The 27,669-nt window shown below is 44.2% G+C and overlaps 1 protein-coding gene across 1 annotated transcript; it reads right to left on the reverse strand.

The window, feature by feature from the left end:
• Positions 1–27,461, reverse strand: LOC121545491 (monoglyceride lipase; the record flags this gene model as incomplete). The annotated part of the gene is given in 5 exon segments (XM_045214743.1): positions 1–1,223; positions 18,639–18,854; positions 19,573–19,662; positions 19,919–20,029; positions 27,325–27,461. Coding segments are annotated over 5 exon segments (677 nt in total), but the record flags the coding sequence as incomplete, so codon positions are not given.
• Between the last annotated feature and the right edge of the window lie 208 nt (positions 27,462–27,669).

A 27,669-nucleotide genomic window follows, 5' to 3' on the forward strand; every position in this document is an offset into this window, starting at 1 on the left:
TAGCCAATTGAATTTCACTTTATTAAATGCTCAACGCATCGGCCAATTGGATTCAACAGTCTTTCCCTTACAAAACAACTTCCACCATTCAAAATAGGAGGAATATCAGTAACATGGATATTTTACATTACACATTAAAATCTGTATTAGTCCTTAGCAATGCAGACTATGGAGAAACACAGATAAATGGTGAGGTTGCAGGTGGTGCATTGAGGCCCTGTCATCTATATCAATACAGAGAAAACTGCAGCGAAGTGACGCCTTTGTCTGTACACAGCATGTACTGTATAATGATTCACAGCATGCCTCACCTTAGTGTGGCGCTCTAATGGATTCAGCATTTTTTTCATTGGGGTTTTCTGAGGTGTTGCCATAGTAACCGGCAACTTTTCAGTCTTGGGGTGCAGCCACCTATACCCTGCAGTTCTGATAGATGATCACTGGTGGCAGCAGTCTGGCAGTCTGGGAAGTAGGGTGTTCAAACAAGTCCAAAATGTTTGACTATGAACAAAGGATCTGAGATACGGTGGGGATAACAAAGGCCAGTTGTCTCCATGACAACACACAAAAGGGAACACCTCAGCCTGGGGGAATTCAACATGTTTTTGTTGGCCTATTGATCACTGTGGTTACAAAGGAGAAAGAAAATACCTCTGTGAATTGCGCCTGGCCCAGCTCTCAGCATGGTTCTCTTTGAACTCAGTACAGGGAGACATGGCTGATATATGTACTATGAACTGCCGCCTGGCAGCTGGGGCACAGCTGTTGTCCCCAATGTACAGCCTAGAAAATCAGGACGTCCCTACACTGGCCATGGCGGTCAAAGGTCACTGACAAGTTGACCTTAAGGTAACCTCCTGTGGGCCTCCTGACCTCTCACCCTCCTCTTCTCCTGACCTCTCACCCTCCTCTTCTCCCCAGAGGACCAAGAGCTTTGAAGTGACTGACTAGCACAGGGCTGGGGTAAGGTGCAGTTAACTACATTTGTACTGCAAATGGACGCTACTGGTCGGCTAGCAGTAGAGTATGTGCTGTCAGTACAAATGTAGAAAGGTCATACAGTGGGTTGGGTGGGTTGGGGGGTGTAGAGGAGGAGGAGACTAGGAGCCCTGAGAAGGAGACACAGAGAGACGCTCAGAGATCCAGCCAGTGACTTCCTTCAGCACCGACGCCGCTGTCTCTGGGAGTTCATGGTGCAGGGCGTGGTATGCTCCGTCATACACCTGAAAGAGAGAGACAACACACACGCACACCAGGGTTTCCGTTAGGAAAATGTGGCGCCGGAAATTTGACCGGCAACATTTTTATTTACCAGACATTTGAGAAATGTATCGGACCCATATGCATTTGGTGCATAACCTGATTAGGGCGTCCACCCACGGTGCTCAGATGACAGAACATGCAAGAGAGGATGCAACGATGTCCTTCTTACTGAATTCTGATGTGCACTTTTTTTCTCTCTTTTTTGGGGGGGAATGGATCAGCTTAATATTGCAGATAGATTGTATCTTCTATCAATGTAATTGTCTGCATCACTTCCAATCCCCCATGTTTTTTATATATTTTTTATATATATATATATATATATATATATATATATATATATATATATATATATATATATATATATATACTCCCCTTTATTACTTTTCAACCCCACCATCCTTTCCCTACTTGGAGTAAATTAGTGAACAACAATGCCCAGGCCTCTACTTCCGGTCTATACTTACTATCTACACCTTATGGACAGAGTTAATTTTACAATAATTATATTATATATATTTTTATTTATTTTATTTTTTATTGCTCCTGAACTTCTTCTACTCTCAACCTCTCCGATCATTTTCATGATGTCCATCCGGTTTGCTTCTATATGCCATATCTTTCTAACTGTGCTCTTTCCCAAAAGCTCCCAACATACAACCTATATACTTATTATGGACACAGTATGCTTACATTATTAGCTATCTTTGTTATTATTTGTTGTTATTTGTTATTAGTCCCATCCTTCAACTCTATTCAATACCTCCCATCTATCTCTTAACACCATCCATATAGGATTTCTATTTGCCATATATATTTCAACCATACTGTGATGTTTTACAAAAGTTCTGAACCTTTCTATTCTCATTGCTTCTACAGATTGTGAATTAAAAATAAAAAAATTTGCTAAAACTATTATTATATTATTGATTGATTGACTATGACTTTTCAGATCACCCAGTAATGCTATCTGCAAGGTTAGTTCCAGGTAAATATTGCAATCCTTTAGCCATTCCTTGGACCTGTGTCCAAAAACAAGCTACAAATGGACAGAACCAAAACAAATGATCTAATGATTCTGTCTCTTCACAGCAACATCTGCAGAGCTGGGAAGATTGTATCCCCCATATAAATAACATTCTATTGGTAGCAAGAATTTTATATAATAATTTAAATTGAAAGATTCTAATTTTTGAATCCGGTGTCGTTTTGCGTGTCAGTTCATAAACACTATGCCATGGGATCGGTACGTCAAAGACCTCTTCCCAACTATTTTGCAATCTATATGGGACGGCTGTCAATCCTTTGGTCCTTAAGTGAAACTTATATACTTTTTTATTTATCACAGTTTTCCTTAACCAATTATGTTCTTTAATGCAAGGCCGACAGACAAGTTCCTTACTTTCTCCCCCTTCCACTTTCCTCTTCCACTTTTGCGGTAAGGCTGCAATTATTTGGTTGTAATTTTGGGTAGAGCAGACATTTCCATATGTTTTTGTCAGCTGCATGTGCGACATAACTCAACCAGTCCTACCAATGATATCATTTACGAAGATTATACCTTTTTTAAACATTCTGTCAAAAAAGAAAGGTTTTTTGTCAATTAGTAAATTTGAATTTAACCACAATATTTGTTGCATTATTTGTTCTGTCGTTTCTGGAGGATTAAATTGAAATTGCAACCAACTTTCTATGGCTTGTTTTAGAAATAGTGACATTTGGGAGATTATTTCCTTTTCAAATAACTGAAAGTGAGTGGTTGTAATCTGAATAAAGGGAAAAAGGCCTTTCTTGAACATTGGGTGAGACAATCTTACTAATTTGCTTGAGAACCAGTTCGGATTTAAGTATAACTTTTGTATGACTGAAGCTTTTAGTGATAGGTCTAATGCTTTAATATTTAATAATTTCTGTCCTCCGAATTCATATTCATTATATAAATATGCTCTTTTAATTTTGTCTGGCTTGCCGTTCCAAATAAAATTGAATATTTTTTTCTCATATAATTAAAAAAACTGTTCGCTAGGCGTAGGCAAGACCATAAGCAAATAGGTAAACTGGGATAATACTAAAGAGTTAATCAGGGTGATTTTTCCACAAATTGACAGGTATTTTCCTTTCCATGGTAGTAAGACCTTATCTATTTTTGCTAACTTTCTATTAAAATTTATTGAAGTGAGATCATTTATTTCCTTTGGGATATGTATTCCGAGTATATCCACATCACCATCAGACCATTTTATTGGTAAACTACATGGTAATGTAAATTTTTTATTTTTAGTGATCCAATACGTAATATAGTACATTTGTCATAATTTGGTTGTAATCCAGAGAGGTTAGAAAATGTATCTAGATCCTCTATGAGGCTGTGGAGGGATTCTAGTTGTGGATTTAAAAGAAAACATGAATCATCAGCGTACAATGACACCTTTGTTTTTAAGCCCTGTATTTCTAATCCTCTGATATTATTATTGGATCTGATTTTAATAGCTAACATCTCGATGGCCACAATAAATAGATATGCCGATAGTGGACAACCTTGTTTCACTCCTCTTGACAGTTTAAAACTTTCTGAGAAATAGCCATTATTTACTATTTTACACCTAGGGTTACTATACATGATTTTGACCCATTTTATAAGAGATTCTCCAAAATTGAAATGCTCCAGGCATTTATATACAAACCCCAGTCGAACTTTATCAAATGCCTTTTCGAAGTCTGCTATGAATAGCAGGCCTGGTTTCCCATATTTTTCCATAGTGTTCTATTGTTTCCAATACTTGCCTTATATTATCTCCAATGTATCTTCCATGTAAAAAACCTGTCTGATTAGAATGAATAATATCCGACAATACCTTTTTAATTCTATGCGCTATACATTTTGCTAGGATTTTTGCATCACAACACTGAAGTGTAAGGGGCCTCCAATTTTGTAAATGGACTGGATCTTTATATTTTCCACTTGTATCCTGTTTCAGTAATAATGAGATCAGACCTTCTTCTTGAGTGTCAGATAATCTACCATTTACATAGGAGTGGTTAAAACATGCTAATAACGGTCCTCTTAGTATATCAAAAAAGGTTTGGTATACCTCGACTGGTATGCCATCCAACCCTGGAGTTTTCCCAGACTTAAAGTCTTTAATTGCATCCAGAAGTTCCTCCTCTGTAATTTCACCTTCACATGAGTCTTTCTGTGTGGCTGTTAATTTGACATTATCAATAGAAAAAAAATCTCTACAATTAGCTTCAGTTAGAGGAGATGGAGGCGACTGAAAAGAAAACATTTGCTTAAAGTACTTTGTTTCTTCCTTCAAAATATCATTTGGTGAATTATGGGTGACTCCGTCAATTGTAACCAGTTTCATTAAGTTCTTTTTGGTAGCATTCCTATGTTGAAGATAAAAAAATAATTTTGTGCATTTTTCCCCATATTCCATCCAGTTTGCTTTATTTTTATAATATATTACACTTGATCTTTCTTGAATAAGTTTCTCCATTTCTTTTTGTTTTTCCTCTAATTTATTCTGAGCCTCTATGTTACAGTTTTTATTGCCATCTATCTGTTCTGTTAGACTTTCTATTTCCTTTCTTAGTATAAACTCTTTTGACCTAAATTGCTTTTGTTTTCGAGATGAGTACTGAATTGCATGGCCTCTAAAGGCACATTTAAAGGTGTCCCATACAATAAGGGGATTTGCTGTACCTATGTTATGTTGGAAAAAGTCTGTTATAAATTCCTTTGTTCTAATTATAAATAAATTATCATCCAATAGGCTTTGATTACATTTCCAATATCCTCGCCCACGTGGAAATTCAGTAAGAGTAATGTATATGCCAATTATATGATGGTCCGACCGCATTCTGTCCCCTATCAACACTTTTTTTTTTACTTTTGGTGCCAACGAGAATGAGATAAGAAAGAAGTCAAGACGACTAGCTTGATTCAGTCTCCGCCATGTACAGTGGGGAGAACAAGTATTTGATACACTGCCGATTTTGCAGGTTTTCCTACTTACAAAGCATGTAGAGGTCTGTAATTTTTATCATAGGTACACTTCAACTGTGAGAGACGGAACCTAAAACAAAAATCCAGAAAATCACATTGTATGATTTTTAAGTAATTAATTTGCATTTTATTGCATGACATAAGTATTTGATCACCTACCAACCAGTAAGAATTCCGGCTCTCACAGACCTGTTAGTTTTTCTTTAAGAAGCCCTCCTGTTCTCCACTCATTACCTGTATTAACTGCACCTGTTTGAACTCGTTTCCTATATAAAAGACACCTGTCCACACACTCAATCAAACAGACTCCAACCTCTCCACAATGGCCAAGACCAGAGAGCTGTGTAAGGACATCAGGGATAAAATTGTAGACCTGCACAAGGCTGGGATGGGCTACAGGACAATAGGCAAGCAGCTTGGTGAGAAGGCAACAACTGTTGCCGCAATTATTAGAAAATGGAAGAAGTTCAAGATGACGGTCAATCACCCTCGGTCTGGGGCTCCATGCAAGATCTCACCTCGTGGGGCATCAATGATCATGAGGAAGGTGAGGGATCAGCCCAGAACTACACGGCAGGACCTGGTCAATGACCTGAAGAGAGCTGGGACCACAGTCTCAAAGAAAACCATTAGTAACACACTACGCCGTCATGGATTAAAATCCTGCAGCGCACGCAAGGTCCCCCTGCTCAAGCCAGCGCATGTCCAGGCCCGTCTGAAGTTTGCCAATGACCATCTGGATGATCCAGAGGAGGAATGGGAGAAGGTCATGTGGTCTGATGAGACAAAAATAGAGCTTTTTGGTCTAAACTCCACTCGCCGTGTTTGGAGGAAGAAGAAGGATGAGTACAACCCCAAGAACACCATCCCAACTGTGAAGCATGGAGGTGGAAACATCATTCTTTGGGGATGCTTTTCTGCAAAGGGGACAGGACGACTGCACCGTATTGAGGGGAGGATGGATGGGGCCATGTATCGCGAGATCTTGGCCAACAACCTCCTTCCCTCAGTAAGAGCATTGAAGATGGGTCGTGGCTGGGTCTTCCAGCATGACAACGACCCGAAACACACAGCCAGAGCAACTAAGGAGTGGCTCCGTAAGAAGCATCTCAAGGTCCTGGAGTGGCCTAGCCAGTCTCCAGACCTGAACCCAATAGAAAGTCTTTGGAGGGAGCTGAAAGTCCGTATTGCCCAGTGACAGCCCCGAAACCTGAAGGATCTGGAGAAGGTCTGTATGGAGGAGTGGGCCAAAATCCCTGCTGCAGTGTGTGCAAACCTGGTCAAGACCTACAGGAAACGTATGATCTCTGTAATTGCAAACAAAGGTTTCTGTACCAAATATGAAGTTCTGCTTTTCTGATGTATCAAATACTTATGTCATGCAATAAAATGCAAATTAATTACTTAAAAATCATACAATGTGATTTTCTGGATTTTTGTTTTAGATTCCGTCTCTCACAGTTGAAGTGTACCTATGATAAAAATGACAGACCTCTACATGCTTTGTAAGTAGGAAAACCTGCAAAATCGGCAGTGTATCAAATACTTGTTCTCCCCACTGTATATCTCACTAGATCAGTATATTTAAGCCTCCATATATCTACTAGTTCTAATGTATCCATGACATTCACAATTTCCTTAAGAGCATGTGGGTGATTGTTTGTGGTGTGATTTCCTTTACGGTCCATTGAGCTATTTAAAACAGTATTATAATCCCCCACCATAATAATATTATCTTGAGTTGCTTGCAGGCTTGATAATTTATTATATATATTGTCAAAGAATTGTGGATCATCATTATTTGGTCCGTAAAGGTTAATGAGCCATATCTGTTTATGGTCCAATAACATATTTAAAATAATCCATCTACCTTGTGTATCTATTTGTACAACACTTTGAACATGTTAGAATAACTATCCACATTTACTTTTCCTCAGCCAACAAGACAAGAAAGACAGCAAAATCACTAGCCTATGTCAATCTACTATAGTAGAAAAGTTTAGGCTACCTATTCTATTGGTCAGCTTGTCGAGAAAGAAATGGGCTATTCCAAACAGACACAGGGACAGTTGTGGGACGATAGATCCCACATTCATACAACCAGTAGGCATAGGCTACATATCTTTTTTTAAAGCATTGAGTCTGATGCAACAGATCAGAACATTTAGCTTAACATTTTGATAAACTTGTTTTTTCACATTATAAGCACAGCAATGCGCACGAGACAGTAGACTATAAGCAAATGTTCATTCTATTATGTAATTAGCGGGAAAACACCGTTTTCAAAAGGGCACTGCACATATGAGCGGTTCCATGTGACAGAGATGAAAATATCCGTTAGAAATGTAGAAAGAGAGAAGATTTAACAGGCTACTTTGAAGCAAGGTAAGACATGCCTCATAATATGTATTAAAAGGTCTCAAACAATTAAGTATGTTTTCAAAATGCATACTGCCTCCAGCACATTGCAAAGTGGTGTGTGATGCGCTGATGAAGCCTGCCGTCTGTTGCCGTTTGACGCAGCGTTCAAAACAAATAGGAACTGGGAACACGGAAATAGCCGCCTTCCGACTTCAGTGCGTTCAAGACAACTGGGAATTGGGGAAAAAAACGAACTCCGACTGGGAAAAATCGTTTTGAACGGTCATCCAACTCGGAATTCCAACTCGAGAACTCGGGCCTCCTTCTAGTGCTCCGACTTTCTGACCAAAAGTTCACTGACGTCATGATTTGACCTCATATTTTTCAGAGTTCCCAGTTGTCTTGAAAGCACCACAAGATGCTGCAGAAGCAGCTCTTGTGCTGTCAGACACATTTTCCACTCAGGCTCTGTATCTGTATACTGTTTGCGTGTGATAAATAAGATACATAACGAATATACTGTACACATGCGCCAATTTAATTCCACTAAATTATGCATATTAACCTATAGACCGATAAGCATGACCAGTCAAATGTATTTTCATTGACTGGTATTTCCATTAATTAATAGGCTAAAATGCATTATTTTGCAAAGGGATTTTTTCTTCTTCTTCTGGACAATTGGCCGGCGCTAATTTTATTCATCAGCTTTTCTATTTTTTTATCGGACAAAAGCCGGCTATTACCAGCTAACTGAAACCCTGACACACACACGATTAGCTCACCCCTCATTCGCTCTCTATCTGTTACGCCCCCTCTCTCTGTTCCCCCACCCCCTCTCTTTGTTCCCCCCCTCGCTCTCTCAATTTCAATTCAATTCAATTTAAGGGCTTTATTGGCATGGGAAACGTATGTTAACATTGCCAAAGCAAGTGAAGTAGATAGTAAACAAAAGTGAAATAAACAAATATTAACAGTAAACATTACACTCAGAAGTTCCAAAAGAATAAAGACATTTAAAATGTCATATTATGTATATATACAGTGTTGTAACAATGTGCAAATAGTTAAAGTACAAATGGGAAAATAAATAAACATAAATATGGGTTGTATTTACAATGGTGTTTGTTCTTCACTGGTTGCCCTTTTCTTGTGGCAACAGGTCACAAATCTTGCAGCTGTGATGGCACACTGTGGTTTTTCACCCGGTAGATAAGGGAGTTTATCAAAATTGGGTTTGTTTTCGAATTCTTTGTGGATCGCTGTAATCTGAGGGAAATATGTGTCTCTAATATGGTCATACATTTGGCAGGAGGTTAGGAAGTGCAGCTCAGTTTCCACCTCATTTTGTGGGCAGTGTGCACATAGCCTGTCTTCTCTTGAGAGCCAGGTCTGCCTACGGCGGCCTTTCTCAATAGCAAGGCTATGCTCACTGAGTCTGTACATAGTCAAAGCTTTCCTTAAGTTTGGGTCAGTCACAGTGGTCAGGTATTCTGCCACTGTGTACTCTCTGTTTAGGGCAAAATAGCATTCTAGTTTGCTCAGTTTTTTTGTTTGTTCTTTCCAATGTGTCAAGTAATTCTCTTTTTGTTTTCTTATGATTTGGTTGGGTCTAATTGTGTTACATTTGACATTTTTGTCACGCCCTGGCTCTGGGGACTCTTAAATGTTGAGCCAGGGTGTGGAGTTTCTATGTCATATTTTCTATGTTGATGTTCTAGATCGTTTAGATCTATGTTGGCCAGGGTGGTTCCCAATCAGAGGCAGCTGTATCTCGTTGTCTCTGATTGGGGACCATACTTAGGCAGCCTGTTTGGCACTAGTCGGTGTTGGGATCTTGTTCCGTAAAGGTTTGTTTTGTGTAACCTAGGACTTCACGTATCGTTTGTTTGTTGTTTTGTGTCGTGTTAAGTACTTAATAAAATGTACGCTTATCACGCTGCGCCTTGGTCCGTATCTTCCGTTAACGATCGTGACAGAAGATCCCACCAAAAGAGGACCAAGCAGCGTGTCCAGGAACAGACAGCCTGGACCTGGGAGTAGATCCTGGACGGGAAGGGATCCTGGACTTGGGAGGAGATTCAGGCCGGAATGGATCGCCGTCCTTGGGAGGAGACTGTGGAGGCGCGCTATAGAGAGGAGCAGCGGCAACGCAGAGGGTACCGGCCGAGGAGGAAGCCCGAGAGACAGCCCCAATAATTTTTTGTGGGGGGGCTAAAAGGGTGGTTGGCGGAGGGTTAGAGCAGAGCCAACTCCCCGTACTCAGGCTAGGAAGTGTGTGACTGGGCAGGCTCGTGTTATGCGCAGCCACGTACTGTGCCACGAGTGTTCCGGCACAGTCCTGTACGTCCTGTGATAGCACCACGCACGTGTCGTGCAAAGACGGACATTCAGCCAGGACGGGGTGTGCCGGCTCAACGCTCGTGGTCTCCAGTACGCCTCCTCGGTCCCGTATATCCTGCGCCAGTGCCACGTGCTGTAGCGCCAGTACGAGTGCACAGCCCCGTACGTCCTGTGCTGAAGCCTCACCCGTATTGTGTGGAAGTAGGCATTCAGCCAGGATGGGTTGTGTCAGCTCTTCGCTCCAGACCTCCAGTCCGCCTCCACAGTCCGGCCCGGCCCGTTCCGGCTCCCCGCACCAAGCCAGTGGTGCGTGTTCCCAGTCCAGCCCGGCCTGTTCCTGCTCCCCGCACCAAGCCAGTGGTGCGTGTTCCCAGTCCAGCCCGGCCTGTTCCTGTCCCTCGCACCAAGCCAGTGGTGCGCGTCGCCAGCCCGGTCCGGCCTGTTCCTGCCCCTCGCACCAAGACAGTGGTGCGCGTCGCCAGCCCGGTCCGGCCTGTTCCTGCTCCCCGCACCAAGCCAATGGTGCGTGTTCCCAGTCCAGCCCGGCCTGTTCCTGTCCCTCGCACCAAGCCAGTGGTGCGGGTCGTCAGCCCGGTCCGGCCCATTCCTGCTCCCCGCACCAAGCCAGTGGTGCGCGTCGTCAGCCCGGTGCGGCCCGTTCCTGCTCCCCGCCAGTGGTGCGCGTCGTCAGCCCGGTCCGGCCCGCTCCTGCTCCCCGCACCAAGCCAGTGGTGCGCGTCGTCAGCCCGGTCCGGCCCACTCCTGCTCCCCGCACCAAGCCAGTGTGTCCAGTCCGGCACGGCCCGTGCCTGTTCCACCGGTGCCTGGTCCGGCACCGGTCAGCTGCTCCACTACGGAGCCAGAGCAATCCGCTCCACCGGGGTCTGGTCCAACTCCTGTCAGCGGATCCACTCCGGAGCCAGAGCAATCCGCTCCACCGGTGCCCAGTCCAGCTCCGGCCAGCGGCTCCAGTCCGGAGCCTGTACAGATCGATACACCGTCATCGGGTCCGGCTCCAGTCAGCGGTGCCAGACCAGACCAGGGGCGCAACGGGGAGGTGGAGAGAAAGTGGTGGTCACGCCCGGAGCCGGATCCACCTCCGAGGCGGAATGCCCACCCGGCCCCTACCCTGTTGTGTTTGTGTGGCGCGGTCGCAGTCCGCGCCTTTGGGACTCTTAAATGTTGAGCCAGGGTGTGGAGTTTCTATGTCATATTTTCTATGTTGATGTTCTAGATCGTTTAGATCTATGTTGGCCAGGGTGGTTCCCAATCAGAGGCAGCTGTATCTCGTTGTCTCTGATTGGGGACCATACTTAGGCAGCCTGTTTGGCACTAGTCGGTGTTGATCTTGTTCCGTAAAGGTTTGTTTTGTGTAACCTAGGACTTCACGTATCGTTTGTTTTGTGTCGTGTTAAGTACTTAATAAAATGTACGCTTATCACGCGCCGCCTTGGTCCGTATCTTCCGTTAACGATCGTGACAATTTTAGTCATTTAGCAGACGCTCTTATCCAGAGCGACTTACAGTTAGTGAGTGCATACATTTTATTTTTTATACTGGAATCAAACCCACAACCCTGCCGTTGCAAATGCCATGCTCTACATCCCTGCCGGCCATTCCCTCCCCTGTTGTTGTTGTTGTTGTTGTTGTCCTGGGGCTCTGTGGGGTCTGTTTGTGTTTGTGAACAGAGCCCCAGGACCAGCTTACTTAGGGGAGTCTTCTCCAAGTTCATCTCTCTGTAGGTGATGGCTTTGTTATAGAAGGTTTGGGAATCGCTTCCTTTTAAGTGTTTATAGAATTTAACGGCTCTTTTCTGGATTTTGATAATTAGCGGGTATTGGCCTAATTCTGCTCTGCATGCATTATTTGGTGTTTTACGTTGTACACAGAGGATGTTTTTGCAGAATTCTGCATGCAGTCTCAATTTGGTGTTTGTCCCATTTTGTGAATTCTTGGTTGGTGAGCGGACCCCAGACCTCACAACCATGAAGGGCAATGGGTTCTATAACTGATTAAAGTATTTTTAGCCAGATCCTAATTGGTATGTCAAATTTGATGTTCCCTTTGATGGCATAGAAGGCCCTTCTTGCCTTGTCTCTCAGATCGTTCACAGCTTTGTGGAAGTTACCTGTGGTGCTGATGTTTAGACCGAGGTATGCATAGTTTTTTGTGTGCTCTAGGGCAATGGTGTCTAGATGGAATTTGTATTTGTGGTCCTGGCAACAGGACCTTTTTTGGAACACCGTTATTTTTGTCTTACAGAGATTTACTGTCAGGGCCCAGGTCTGACAGAATCTGTGCAGAAGATCTAGGTGCTGCTGTAGGCCCTCATTGGTTGGTGACAGAAGCACCAGATCATCAGCAAACAGTAGACATTTGACTTCAGATTCTAGTAGGGTGAGGCCGGGTGCTGCAGACTGTTCTAGTGCCCTCGCCAATTAGTTGATATACAGTGGGGGAAAAAAGTATTTAGTCAGCCACCAATTGTGCAAGTTCTCCCACTTAAAAAGATGAGAGAGGCCTGTAATTTTCATCATAGCTACACGTCAACTATGACAGACAAATTGAGAGAAAGAAAATCCAGAAAATCACATTGTAGGATTTTTTATGAATTTATTTTCAAATTATGGTGGAAAATAAGTATTTGGTCACCTACAAACAAGCAAGATTTCTGGCTCTCACAGACCTGTAACTTCTTCTTTAAGAGGCTCCTCTGTCCTCCACTCGTTACCTGTATTAATGGCACCTGTTTGAACTTGTTATCAGTATAAAAGACACCTGTCCACAACCTCAAACAGTCACACTCCAAACTCCACTATGGCCAAGACCAAAGAGCTGTCAAAGGACACCAGAAACAAAATTGTAGACCTGCACCAGGCTGGGAAGACTGAATCTGCAATAGGTAAGCAGCTTGGTTTGAAGAAATCAACTGTGGGAGCAATTATTAGGAAATGGAAGACATACAAGACCACTGATAATCTCCCTCGATCTGGGGCTCCACGCAAGATCTCACCCCGTGGGGTCAAAATGATCACAAGAACGGTGAGCAAAAATCCCAGAACCACATGGGGGGGACCTAGTGAATGACCTGCAGAGAGCTGGGATCAAAGTAACAAAGCCTACCATCAGTAACACACTACGCCGCCAGGGACTCAAATCCTGCAGTGCGAGACGTGTCCCCCTGCTTAAGCCAGTACATGTCCAGGCCCGTCTGAAGTTTGCTAGAGTGCATTTGGATGATCCAGAAGAGGATTGGGAGAATGTCATATGGTCAGATGAAACCAAAATATAACTTTTTGGTAAAAACTCAACTCGTCGTGTTTGGAGGACAAAGAATGCTGAGTTGCATCCAAAGAACACCATACCTACTGTGAAGAATGGGGGTGGAAACATCATGTTTTGGGGCTGTTTTTCTGCAAAGGGACCAGGACGACTGATCCGTGTAAAGGAAAGAATGAATGGGGCCATGTATCGTGAGATTTTGAGTGAAAACCTCCTTCCATCAGCAAGGGCATTGAAGATGAAACGTAGCTGGGTCTTTCAGCATGACAATGATCCCAAACACACCGCCCGGGCAATGAAGGAGTGGCTTCGTAAGAAGCATTTCAAGGTCCTGGAGTGGCCTAGCCAGTCTCCAGATCTCAACCCCATAGAAAATCTTTGGAGGGAGTTGAAAGTCCGTGTTGCCTAGCGACAGCCCCAAAACATCACTGCTCTAGAGGAGATCTGCATGGAGGAATGGGCCAAAATACCAGCAACAGTGTGTGAAAACCTTGTGAAGACATACAGAAAACTTTTGACCTGTGTCATTGCCAACAAAGGGTATATAACAAAGTATTGAGAAACTTTTGTTATTGACCAAATACTTATTTTCCACCATAATTTGCAAATACATTCATTAAAAATCCTACAATGTGATTTTCTGGATTTTTTTCCCTCATTTTGTCTGTCATAGTTGATGTGTACCTATAATGAAAATTACAGGCCTCTCTCATCCTTTTAAGTGGGAGAACTTGCACAATTGGTGGCTGACTAAATACTTTTTTCCCCCACTGTATATGTTGAAGGGGGTGGGGCTTAAACTGCATCCCTGTCTCACCCCACGGCCCTGTGGAAAGAAATGTGTTTTTTGCCAATTTTAACCGCACACTTGTTGTTTGTGTACATGGATTTTATAATGTCGTATGTTTTTCCCCCAACCCCACTTTCCATCAATTTGTATAGCAGACCCTCATTGAGTCAAAAGCTTTTTTGAAATCAACAAAGCATGAGAAGACTTTGCCTTTGTTTTGGTTTGTTTGTTTGTCAATTAGGGTGTGCAGGGTGAATACGTGGTCTGTCGTACGGTAATTTGGTAAAAAGCCAATTTCAGATTTGCTCAGTACATTGTTTTCACTGAGGAAATGAATTAGTCTGCTGTTAATGATAATGCAGAGGATTTTCCCAAGGTTGCTGTTGATGCATATCCCACGGTAGTTATTGGGGTCAAATTTGTCTCCACTTTTGTGGATTGGGGTGATCAGTCCTTGGTTCCAAATATTGGGGAAGATGCCAGAGCTAAGGATGTTAAAGAGTTTAAGTATAGCTAATTGAAATTTGTGGTCTGTATATTTTATCATTTCATTGAGGATACCATCAACACCACAGGCCTTTTTGGGTTGGAGGGTTTGTATTTTGTCCTGTAGTTCATTCAATGTAATTGGAGAATCCATTGGGTTCTGGTAGTCTTTAATAGTTGATTCTAAGATTTGCATTTGATCATGTATATTTTTTTGCTGTTTGTTCTCTGTTATAGGGCCAAAAAGATTGGAGAAGTGGTTTACCCATACATCTCCATTTTGGATAGATAGTTCTTCGTGTTGTTGTTTGTTTAGTGTTTTCCAATTTTCCCAGAAGTGGTTAGAGTCTATGGATTCTTCAATTACATTGAGCTGATTTCTGACATGCTGTTCCTTCTTTTTCTGTAGTGTATTTCTGTATTGTTTTAGTGATTCACCATAGTGAAGGCGTAGGCTCAGGTTTTTTGGGTCTCTATGTTTTTGGTTGGATAGGTTTCTCAATTTCTTTCTTAGGTTTTTGCATTATTCATCAAACAATGTATCACTGTTGTTACTTTTCTTCGGTTTTCTGTTAGAGATTTTTAGATTTGATAGGGAAGCTGAGAGGTCAAATATACCGTTTAGGTTTTCTACTGCCAAGTTTACACCTTCACTATTACAGTGGAACGTTTTGTCCAGGAAGTTGTCTAGAATGGATTGAATTTGTTGTTGCCTAATTGTTTTTTGGTAGGTTTAAACACTACTTTCCTTCCATCTATAGCATTTCTTAATATTATTCAGTTCCTTTTTGCTTTGATGCCTCATGATTGAGTATTGCTCTGTTCAAGTAGACTGTGATTTTGCTGTGGTCTGATAAGGGTGTCAGTGGGCTGACTGTGAACGCTCTGAGAGACTGGGTTGAGGTCAGTGATAAAGTAGTCTACAGTACTACTGCCAAGAGATGAGCTATAGGTGTACCTACCATAGGAGTCCCCTCGAAGCCTACCATTGACTATGTACATACCCAGTGTGCGACAGAGCTTCAGGAGTCGTGACCCATTTTTGTTGGTTATGTTGTCGTAGTTGTGCCTAGGGGGGCATATGGGGGAGGGAATGCTGTCACCTCCAGGAAGGTGTTTGTCCCCCTGTGTGCTGAGGGTGTCAGGTTCTTGTCCAGTTCTGGCATTTAGGTCGCCACAGACTACTACATGTCCCTGGGTCTGGAAATGATTGATTTCCCCCTCCAGGATGGAGAAGCTGTCTTCATTAAAGTATGGGGATTCTAGTGGGGGGATATAGGTAGCACACAGGAGGACATTTTTCTCTGTTGAGATCATGTGGTCCTCTGTAGCTCAGCTGGTAGAGCGCGGCGCTTGTAACGCCAAGGTAGTGGGTTCGATCCCCGGGACCACCCATACACAAAAAAAATGTATGCACGCTTGACTGTAAGTCGCTTTGGATAAAAGCGTCTGCTAAATGGCATATTATTATTATATTATTATTTCCTTTTGAATTTCTAGCCAAATGTAAAATGTTCCTGTTTTGATGAATCTCTGTTCCCCTCTCTCTCTGTTCCCCCTCTCTCGCTGCCCCCCCCCTTCTCTCTCTCTGTCCCCCCCTCTCTGTCCCCTCTCGCTCGCTCTCTCTCTGTTCCCCCCTCTCTCTCTCTCTCTCAATTCAATTTCAATTTAAGGACTTTATTGGCATGGGAAACGTATGTTAACATTGCCAAAGCAAGTGAAGTAGATAGTAAACAAAAGTGAAATAAACAATAAAAACTAACAGTAAACATTACACACAGAAGTTCCAAAAGAATAAAGCCATTTCAAATGTCATATTATGTATATATACAGTGCTCTCTCTCTCTCTATGTTCCCCCCTCTCTCTCTCTCTGTTTATTCCCCCTGTTCCGCTGTTCCTCTCTCTCTCTCTATCTTCCCTCTCTCGCTGTTCCCCTCCTCTCTCTCTCTGCCCTCCCCCGCTCTGTTCCTCCCTCTCACTCGCTCTGTTCCCCCCCTCACTCGCTCTGTTCCCCCCCTCACTCGCTCTGTTCCCCCATCAATTCAATTCAAAGAGTTTGTCTCTCTCTCTCTCTGTTCCCCTCTCTCTCTCTCTTTTCTTCTTTCTCTCTCTCTATTCCCCCCTCACTCTTTCTGTCCCCCCCTCTCACTCTTTCTGTTCCCCCCTCTCACTCTTTCTGTTCCCCCCCTCTCACTCTTTCTGTTCCCCCCCTCTCACTCTTTCTGTTCCCCCCCTCTCACTCTTTCTGTTCCCCCCCTCTCACTCTCTCTGTTCCCCTCCTCTTACACTCTCTGTTCCCCCCTCTCATTCTCACTGCCCCCCCTCTCTGTTCCCCCCTCTCTATTCTCCCCCTTGGAACAGCCAGTGAAACAAATACAGAATGTTCAAGAGCAGAAAATAGAAAAGTTCAAGAGCAGATAAGATGGTGTACTTTCTAAATATACTGGCTTGTCTATATCAGTTTGTATGATTTTGTGTCTGAGCTATTCACATCTGTTGAAATGTCTGGTTTTGGCCTGTGTGCAGTGCTAGTCAGAGACATATTTGACCATATTATATATTTATCTAAATATATTTGATCTAAATATACAGTACCAGTCAAACCTTTTTACTATTTTCTACATTGTAGAATAATAGAAGACATCAAAACTATGAAATAACACATATGGAATCATGTAGTAACCAAAAAAGTATTAAAACCAAAATATATTTTATATTTGAGATTCTTCAAAGTAGCCACCCTTTGCCTTGATGACAGCTTTGCACACTCTGGGCATTCTCTCAACCAGCTTCACCTGGAATGCTTTTCCAACAGTCTTGAAGGAGTTCCCACATATGCTGAGCACTTGTTGCTTTTCCTTCACTCTGCGGTCCAACTCATCCCAAACCATCTCAATTGGGTTGATGTCGGGTGATTGTGGAGGCCAGGTCATCTGATGCAGCACTCCATCACTCTCCGTCTTGGTCAAATAGCCCTTACACAGCCTGGAGGTGTGTTGGGTCATTGTCCTGTTGGAAAATCAAATGATAGTCCCACTAAGCACAAACCAGATGGGATGGCGTATCGCTGCAGAATGCTGTGGTAGCCATGCTGGTTAAGTGTGCCTTGAATTCTAAATAAATCACAGACAGTGTCACCAGAAAGGCACCCCCACACCATAACACCTCCTCCTCCATGCTTCACGGTGGAAACCACACATGCGGAGATCATTTGTTCACCCACTCTGCGTCTCTTAAAGACACGGCGGTTGGAACCAAATATCTCAAATTTGGACACATCAGACCAAAGGACAGATTTCCACTCGTCTAATGTCCATTGCTCGTGTTTCTTGGCCCAAGCAAGTCTCTTCTTATTATTGGTGTCCTTTAGTAGTGGTTTCTTTGCAGCAATTCGACCATGAAGGCCTGATTCACGCAGTCTCCTCTGAACAGTTGATGTTGAGATGTGTCTGTTACTTGAACTCTGTGAAGCATGTATTTGGGCTGCAATTTCGGAGGCTGGTAACTCTTAATGAACTTATCCTCTGCAGCAGAGTCTTCCTTTCCTTTGGTGGTCCTCATGAGAGCCAGTTTCATCATAGCGCTTGATGGTTTTTGCGACTGCACTTGAGTCTTAAAGTAATGATGGACCGTTGTTTCTCTTTGCTTATTTGAGCTGTTCTTGCTATAATATGGACTTGGTCTTTTACCAAATAGGGCTATCTTCTGTATACCAACCCTACCTTGTCACAACACAACTGATTGGCTCAAACGCATTAAGAAGGAAAGAAATTCCACAAATTAACTTTTAACAAGGCATACCTGTTAATTGAAATGCATTCCAGGTGACTACCTCATGAAGATGGTTGAGAGAATGCCAAGAGTGTGCAAAGCTGTCATCAAGGCAAAGGGTGGCTACTTTGAATAATCTCAAATATAAAATATATTTTGATTCGTTTAACACTTTTTTGGTTACTACATGATTCCATATGTATTATTTCATAGTTTTGATGTCTTCACTATTATTCTACAATGTAGAAAATAGTAAAAATAAAGAAAAACTCTGGAATGAGTAGGTGTTCAAACTTTTGACTGGTACTGTATGTCTCTGGTGCTGGTCCCACCTTAATCTTCTTGTCCGTGCTCTGGGCCATGTCAAACATCATCTGAGACCCTCTAATGTCACACAGCTTGTCGTCGTCGCCATGGAGAAGCAGGAAGGGCCAGGTGATGGTAGGGACCTCTCTCTCGATCCGCGCCGCCGCGCCCATCAGCTGCATGCCAAATGACACACGCATCCCACCGTGATAGTTCAACTCATCATTGTCATATGCCTCAACCTGCAGGGTAAAGGAAGGGAACGTTGAGTGACCACTGAGCATGTTTAATTTCCTTTAGACGTTCACTGATAGTATCCCACAGGGTACTTGGCTTTCTCAATATTGACCCATCATGCAAATACTACTGTACAAGATCTGGCCTGAATACATTCAATGTACAGTATTTAACACTCACTGCTGAAGTGTATCGAAGGCCATATGCTGGTGCTTTGAATAATTAACAAATGGGGAACTGCAACACCCTCATATAACACTCTCATGACCTCTTTTCTGTCTCGAAGCTTGACACTCTAGACCTGCACCTGCCTTTGTTGTGATAAGTGCACTTCCTCAACAGAACAGGTAGTGAAGGGAGGGAGGGGTGAGAGCCCGGCACCCATTGTTGTCTGTTGCTTCCCTTGTTTTTAAGGGTAGCTTTGGGTGTAAACAGAGCTGGACAACATGAGAAATCCCTAGGCCTGGATCTCAGTCAAGCCTCTATTGTGGAACAGCCTTTGAAACGCCAAATCATACACAACACACAAACCCAGACATATGGGCTCCTATCCACTTATCTCCACCTCTTTGTTCATTCAACCATGTTGTCCCTTGTGACTAAATAAACTCTTTAACCCTAACTTCTACAACCTAAACATCTGCTTAATGTATTTGCGCACGGATGTACGTACACACACGCAAGCATTCACGCACACACACACATTCCATAGATCAGTCTCACCTGTTTTTGGTCCCGTGAAACCCATTTAGACTCAATAGAGCCCAGAGAGAGACTAGGCACCATGTGATTTAGGACTTTAGCCAGGAACACCTGTAGACAACAAAGAGGAATATCCACAGCGATTACAAAGGCATGTAGGGAACTAATACAGCTCTGGTCAGTGGTTTAGTAGTTGTAAGAACTAATGGTATGGTACTGAGCTGCATGGAGCTGTAGACATTGGTGACTCAATAAATGAGAAGGGACTGGGTGCAGGTGAAACCATAGAACGGGCATCCCCATTCAAGTTATTGGGTGGGTGATGGGTGGACAGCAAGTAAAGCATATTTCTATGGGTGAAACCCACCTTGAAGGGCGTGGCAGATTCTGGGTTCATCTTGACCATAGGAGCGATCAGAGCCACGCCGGCAAAGTCATTTGGTCGTTCACACGCCGTCAGAATGGAAATAGCTCCACCCTGAATGAAAGGGGAAAAGGGAGAGAAGTTATGACATCTTTTGTGATTTAAATCAAATAAGCGAGGGTAAACTAATTAGGAGTTGTGCAACCACTTTCTTGAATTAATCAATTTGGCACAGATCATTCTGGATGTTTTTCTGGGAGGCCAATTTGTTTGAACAGTGTTTGTCTGCCTTCTCTTTGTCAGACATTTGAATATTCATGAGAGTTGGGACCTTTATCAAGTGAGCCTCTAAATAGATCAAACATAGCATCACAAACATAGCTAGATCACAAACAATTAAATCTATCTAGTAATAAGCATACAATTTAGCTCAGATGTCGCTCAGTTGGTAGAGCATGGCGCTTGTAACGCCAGGGTAGTGGGTTCGATTCCCGGGACCACCCATATGTAAAATGTATGCACGCATGACTAAGTTTATTTGGATAAAAGCATCTGCTAAATGGTATATATAATTAATATATTCTGTGTATCTCTTGGATCTCTCTAATAACTAATCAAGAGAGACCACAAATGCCGACAGTCCTTAGCACCTCTGAACAGTGTCCGCAGTCAATCTCTTTTGTGTTCACACAGCAAAGACTTTGGAAGTCATCAAACAGTTTTAACACCTTGTTAAAATACTCCAAACCAGAACGTGGCAGTAGTGTTATTTGGCATTACATATCCGTGCGTATTGCTTATGGTCAAGATAGCAGGCGATCTGCGATAATGTTGCTATTTTGTAGAAAGCCATTATTTATACCAGCCAGATGGCCACAGCAAGAAACAATTTAATTCACTCTCCATAACCCCATACTGCCAGTGCCAGCCCATAGCCAAATATTTAGCTAGCTAGCTAACATTAGCATATTCGCTAGATAGCACAACATATCTAGCTAGCTAGCTAGCTAGCTAAGGACACTCCTTAGGACCAGCTAACACAGGCAGCTGTTTCATAGAAACTAGCTAATCCATTGTGATTTAATTATAATGTCAATACTAGCTTGGAGGATGTATTTAGTGTTGTGTAGATTGCGTCTGTGCACTTAGCTAGCTACCATCCCATTGCCTACATTGCATATGAAGTGTGACTGGCTCATCCATGGATGTACGGAGAAAATGCTATATTCTTGCCCTTTTTTTGTGTTCTCTGATTGGCTCAAAGTCAGGTTGTTGGCCACTGACGAGTGATATGTGTGGAGCAGGAGCAGGAGGAGGTTGTCGGGTGAGGTCGTCGGGTAAGCTTGGCTTTATACATAGTTTGGGCTTTGTCGAGTAAAGCTTAAACTATGTATTTAGATTGTAGTTAGGTATTGTAGGTAGTTATCGTAGGTAGTTATCGTGGGTTGTTGTATGTAATTATTGTAGGTTAGTATTGTATTCGGCTGAGCCCGGTGAAGCACGAAGCTAGCTAGCTAACCCACTACCTGGACTAGCTGGCGGGTAACTACTGGCAACTATTAGCAACGGTATAGTTGTTTCACGCCTGAGAGTGCCTGTAATTACGCCAGCTGGCTGCCTACAATAATTACATACAATAATGCCTACCATTCAGCTGTTTTCTAACCTCATTGTCTGAACCGTTAACGTTAGGTAGTAAGTGGCTACTGTGCTTGAAATTTAGCTAGCTTGTTGCTACCTGGATAGCTACTAGTAAACAATAGCTGGAACGACCTAGCGAACAGACGCGAACTGGCTGAGTCAATTCAGTGGCTAGCTTTGCACTTGGCTAGCTAACAGTAGTTACTAGGGGTAAGTCATAACCTACATTTGTGTTTTGTTTTTACATATTGGTAGCCAGAATCGTTCAAGGAATTCGGGACATGGGTGACTAGTTAACGTTAGCTTGGCTCTCTCTGTGTGTTCGTGCTGTGAAAGGAGGGGTTTCTTCTTTGTCTGAAAGCAATGGCTAGCTAGTATGCTAACTATTCTAGCTAACTAACTGGCTGAATAAGTTGACGACGGACTCGCTCAAGCTGTCGGGACTAACCCACAACGTTAGACACGGACACGAACGATCTGCTTGGCGTGTTGACACACTTGTGGTTTGTTGTGGCCGAGTATTGGTGCTAAACCGTGTTGTTGGAGTCCGGCATGCTAGCTGGCTGTGGCGTCTTATGACTAGGTGCCCTGGACGATTTTCACGGAAGAATACTGTACCAAAGTAGCTAGCTGAATAAACTAAGTTAGTCTATTCCTAGAAAACATTGAACCGCTGTAGTTTACAACAATTATAGTTTCTGAGGTGGAAGTTGGGAGAGTTATATTTGGGTGTTGTGGTGAGGGAGGCCCCGCTCTCTCCTTTCCCAGATGTTTAGTTCATTTCATTCCGATCTCCTTTGCATTATTGTAGCCATTTTCTGCAGCCTGTCAACTATGCCTCTGTCTATCCCTGTTCTCTCCTCTCCGCACAGGCTATACAAACGCCTCACACCGCGTGGCTGCTGCCTCTCTAACCTGGTGGTCCCTGCACGCACCACCCACGTGGAGTTCCAGGTCTCAGGCAGCCTCTGGAACTGCCGTTCTGCTGCCAACAAGGCAGAGTTCATCTCAGCCTATGCTACCCTCCAGTCCCTCGACTTCTTGGCGCTGACGGAAACATGGATTACCACTGAAAACATTGTTACTCCTACTGCTCTCTCCTCGTCTGACCATGTGTTCTCGCATTCCCCGAGAGCATCTGGTCAGCGGGGTGGTGGCACAGGAATCCTCATCTCTCCCAAGTGGACATTCTCTATTTTTCCCCTGACCCATCTGTCTATCTCCTCATTTGAATTCCATGCTGTCACAGTCACTAGCCCATTTAAGCTTAATATCCTTGTCATTTATCGCCCTCCAGGTTCCCTTGGAGAGTTCATCAATGAGCTTGACGCCTTGATAAGTTCCTTTCCTGAGGATGGCTCACCCCTCACAGTTCTGGGGGACTTCAACCTCCCTACGTCTACCTTTGACTCATTTCTCTCTGCCTCCTTCTTTCCACTCCTCTCCTCTTTTGACCTCACCCTCTCACCGTCCCCCCCTACTCACAAGGCAGGCAATACGCTTGACCTCATCTTTACTAGATGCTGTTCTTCCACTAATCTTACTGCAACTCCCCTCCATGTCTCCGACCACTACTTTGTATCCTTTTCTCTCTCGCTCTCCTCCAACACTACTCACTCTGCCCCTACTCAGATGGTAATGCGCCGTCGCAACCTTCGCTCTCTCTCTCCCGCTACTCTCTCCTCTTCCATCCTATCATCTCTTCCCTCTGCTCAATCCTTCTCCTTCCAATCTCCTGATTCTGCCTCCTCAACCCTCCTCTCCTCTCTTTCTGCATCCTTTCTCTCTATGTCCCCTATCCTCCCGGCCGGCTCGGTCCTCTCCTCCAGCTCCGTGGCTTGATGACTCATTGCGAGCTCACAGAACAGGGCTCCGGGCAGCCGAGCGGAAATGGAGGAAAACTAGACTCCCTGCGGACCTGGCATCTTTTCACTCCCTACTCTCTACATTTTCTTCATCTGTTTCTGCTGCTAAGACCACTTTCTACCACTCTAAATTCCAAGCATCTGCCTCTAACCCTAGGAAGCTCTTTGCCACCTTCTCCTCCCTGCTGAATCCCCCCTCTCTGTGGATGACTTCGTCAACCATTTTGAAAAGAAGGTTGACGACATCCGATCCTCGTTTGTTAAGTCAAATGACACTGCTGGTCCTGCTCACACTGCCCTACCCTATGCTTTGACTTCTTTCTCCCCTCTCTCTCCAGATAAAATCTTGCGACTTGTGACGGCCGCCCGCCCAACAACCTGCCCGCTTGACCCTATCGCCTCCTCTCTTCTCCAGACCATCTCCGGTGACCTTCTCCCTTACCTCACCTCGCTGATCAACTCATCCTTGACCGCTGGCTATGTCCCTTCCGTCTTCAAGAGAGCGAGAGTTGCACCCCTTCTCAAAAAACCAACACTCGATCCCTCTGATGTCAACAACTACAGACCAGTATCCCTTCTTTCTTTTCTCTCCAAAACTATTGAGCGTGCCATCTTTAGTCAACTCTCTTGCCATCTCTCTCAGAATGACCTTCTTGATCCAAACCAGTCAGGTTTCAAGACTGGTCATTCAACTGAGACTGCTCTTCTCTGTGTCACGGAGGCTCTCCGCACTGCTATAGCTAACGCTCTCTCCTCTGCTCTTGTCCTTCTAGACCTGTCTGCTGCCTTTGATACTGTGAACCATCAGATCCTCCTCTCCACCCTCTCCGAGCTGGGCATCTTCGGCGCGGCTCACTCTTGGATTGCGTCCTACCTGACCGGTCGCTCCTACCAAGTGGCGTGGCGAGAAGCTGTCTCCGCACCACGTGCTCTCACCACTGGTGTCCCCCAGGACTCAGTTCTAGGCCCTCTCCTATTCTCACTATACACCAAGTCACTTGGCTCTGTCATATCCTCACATGGCCTCTCCTATCATTGCTACGCAGACGACACACAGCTAATCTTCTCCTTTCCCCCTTCTGATAACCAGGTGGCGAATCGCATCTCTGCATGTCTGGCAGACATATCAGTATGGATGACGGATCACCACCTCAAGCTGAACCTTGGCAAGACGGAGCTGCTCTTCCTCCCGGGGAAGGACTGCCCGTTCCATGATCTCGCCATCACGGTTGACAACTCCGTTGTGTCCTCCTCCCAGAGTGCGAAGAACCTTGGCGTGACCCTGGACAACACCCTGTCGTTTCTCCGCTAACATCAAGGCGGTGACCCGATCCTGTAGGTTCATGCTCTACAACATTCGGAGAGTACGACCCTGCCTTACACAGGAAGCGGCACAGGTCCTAATCCAGGCACTTGTCATCTCCCGTCTGGATTACTGCAACTCGCTGTTGGCTGGGCTCCCTGCCTGTGCCATTAAACCCCTACAACTCATCCAGAATGCCGCAGCCCGTCCGGTGTTCAACCTTCCCAAATTATCTCACGTCACCCTGCTCCTCCGCACACTCCACTGGCTTCCAGTTGAAGCTCGCATCTGCTACAAGACCATGGTGCTTGCCTACGGAGCTGTGAGGGGAACGGCACCTCCGTACCTTCAGGCTCTGATCAGTCCCTACACCCAAACGAGGGCATTGCGTTCATCCACCTCTGGCCTGCTGGCTCCCCTACCTCTGCAGAAGCACAGTTCCCACTCAGCCCAGTCAAAACTGTTCGCTGCTCTGGCACCCCAATGGTGGAACAAGCTCCCTCACGACGCCAGGACAGCAGAGTCACTCACCACCTTCCGGAGACATTTGAAACCCCACCTCTTTAAGGAATACCTGGGATAGGATAAAGTAATCCTTCTACCCCCCCCCCCCAAAAAAACAAAAAAAACATTGTAAAGTGGTTATCCCACTGGCTATAAGGTGAATGCACCAATTTGTAAGTCGCTCTGGATAAGAGCGTCTGCTAAATGACGTAAATGTAATTGACGAGCATTGCGATTCTACAAGTAGAATCGGTAGGTTTGTCACTACTCATTCGGCACGCAGCAGGTAACGCTTTTGTTCTAGCAAGAGAAGGAACGGCATCCCAATGTGATAAGTACCTATCGGCTTTGAGATTCTCGTGTGTTTCATGCTATAGAGAGAGAGAGAGAAAGAAAGAGAGAGGCCTTTGGGGGGTTGAGCAGGAAGGGTGAGCGAGAAACAGAGGGGTTCTTTTAAGGAACTGATCAGAGAGGCCTCCACCAGAAACACACACACATAAACACTCGCTAATCCCCTCTTGCAATGAGGGGGGAAATACTTGCATAGTGTTGTGACCCCTGACAGTATGAATACTTTGATTGTGGTTATGTAAGGCCCTAACATACTGACATTACATAAAGGCCTGGTACTGAAGAAGTTGGAAATGGAAGAGGGCCAGATGTACAGAACCTGAGGGGGAGATGGGGAAGGAGGGAGGAATGAGTTAGGTGGTCAGTAAGTACAGAAAGAGAGGAGGAGAAGGAGGGATGGAGAGATAAATTGGTCAGTAAGGAGCAAGGGTCTGTATAGCGCACTAACCAGGACAGCAGTGAAAGATCAGTAGGAGAGTGGACAGTGTAGCAAGGTTTAGCTTGGATTAGAGGGCAACACTGGTCTTTGTTGAGGGCAGTGAGGGTCACTGGTCAATTCATCAGTGGTCAGTGCATGCACTGCAGTAAAGGATGCTTTGGAACTATGTGTATCTGGACTAGCCTGTATCTGGATTAAGATTATCTTCTGTAATCTTAAACATGCCATTTGGGTTGACTGAGACCACAGGCTTCAGGGCTTTAATCTCGATAGTTGTCGTGGAATTTACCCGACACAAGAAGTGCACAATTTGACACTGCTCGTACATTACAGTCTAATGGTCTCAAGGCATCAGACATGGGTTCTAAGCATGGCTTTTTCATATACATTTGGGGCTGGTTTCCCAGACACAGATTAAGCCTAGTCCTGGACTAAAAATGACTTTAAATGGAGCTCCATTGAGCATACATTTTAGTCCTAGACTAAGCTTAATCTGTGTCCAGGAAGCCGGCCCACATGCCTGTAAAATGCCAAGCCTTATCTCACTCCACAGGCTTTTCCATTACAATAACTTCCCATTAAAAAATCCTGTTTAAATGTTTACATCCAGACGTTCTAAACATTTACTCTACTAAAATGGCCTACGTTCCAGTCATAGTGAAGCAAAGTAGTCTAATTATAACAGCAGGTCAAAACCAGGGGAAGGCTGTCTAATGTGCACAGCTGGTGGTGCATGAGGGAATCTAAAGGATGCTATCACAACGAGGATCTCGACGTATAGGCTACAGGTGGTTTTCATTGTTCGTGGACTTTACGTCACAGAAGCAGAGTTCAGTCATAGAACAGCAGAACAAGCAAACAGAGACAGGAAAGAGCAGCGGGGAAGGGAAACGAGGTCTGTCATACAGTAAATCCTTTTGAAGGCCTGACTCTGTTGGTTCTTACAAAGCTAGACTTTCAAAGGACACCATCTCCCAAGAGCTTGTGGAATAAATGATGGCATACACGTAAGCTGTGATGTCAGAGCATATGTGGTCATCTGAGCCACACTGAGTGTACGGGTGTTGAATGCAGGCCTTGTATAATGTTTGTGTGATGGATATAGCCTTAAGTTGAATGCACCAATTTGTAAGTCGCTCTGGATAAGAGCGTCTGCTAAATGATGTAAATGTAAATGTAAGGTAACCCTGGCCCTATGACCTCTGAGAAAACAGTTTCTCCTGTATTGAGAGGTAAATATACCATAGCCCCTGGCAATAATACAATCTCAGTGTTTGGTCAGGGAGGAGACTAGAGGATACCGCACCATAGAATGTCCAATGATGAAGACTGGCAGGTCGGGGTGTCGTCCCTTCATCAGGTCAATGTGCTGGAGGGAGTCTCTGACAAACACCTGGAAGTCCTTAATATTCATCCTGTCTCCTTCACTCTGGCCATGGCCAACTGATGGAAGGAGAGAGAAAGAGACGAGACAAGAGAAACTACTGTGAATTACAGAGACAAGAGAGGAATAAATTGCTCACTCTCCCCCTCATTAATCTCTGTGCAGGTGAGACAGAGGGAGAGCGAAGAGAGCCATCTCCATCCCTGTACATGTCAATCCACGTGCTAGCCGTCCATCCCTCCTCCCATTTCCTTCCAACATATATAT

This window comes from Coregonus clupeaformis, unplaced genomic scaffold (assembly GCF_020615455.1).
Source record: "Coregonus clupeaformis isolate EN_2021a unplaced genomic scaffold, ASM2061545v1 scaf0303, whole genome shotgun sequence".
NCBI classification, from domain to species: Eukaryota; Metazoa; Chordata; class Actinopteri; order Salmoniformes; family Salmonidae; genus Coregonus; species Coregonus clupeaformis.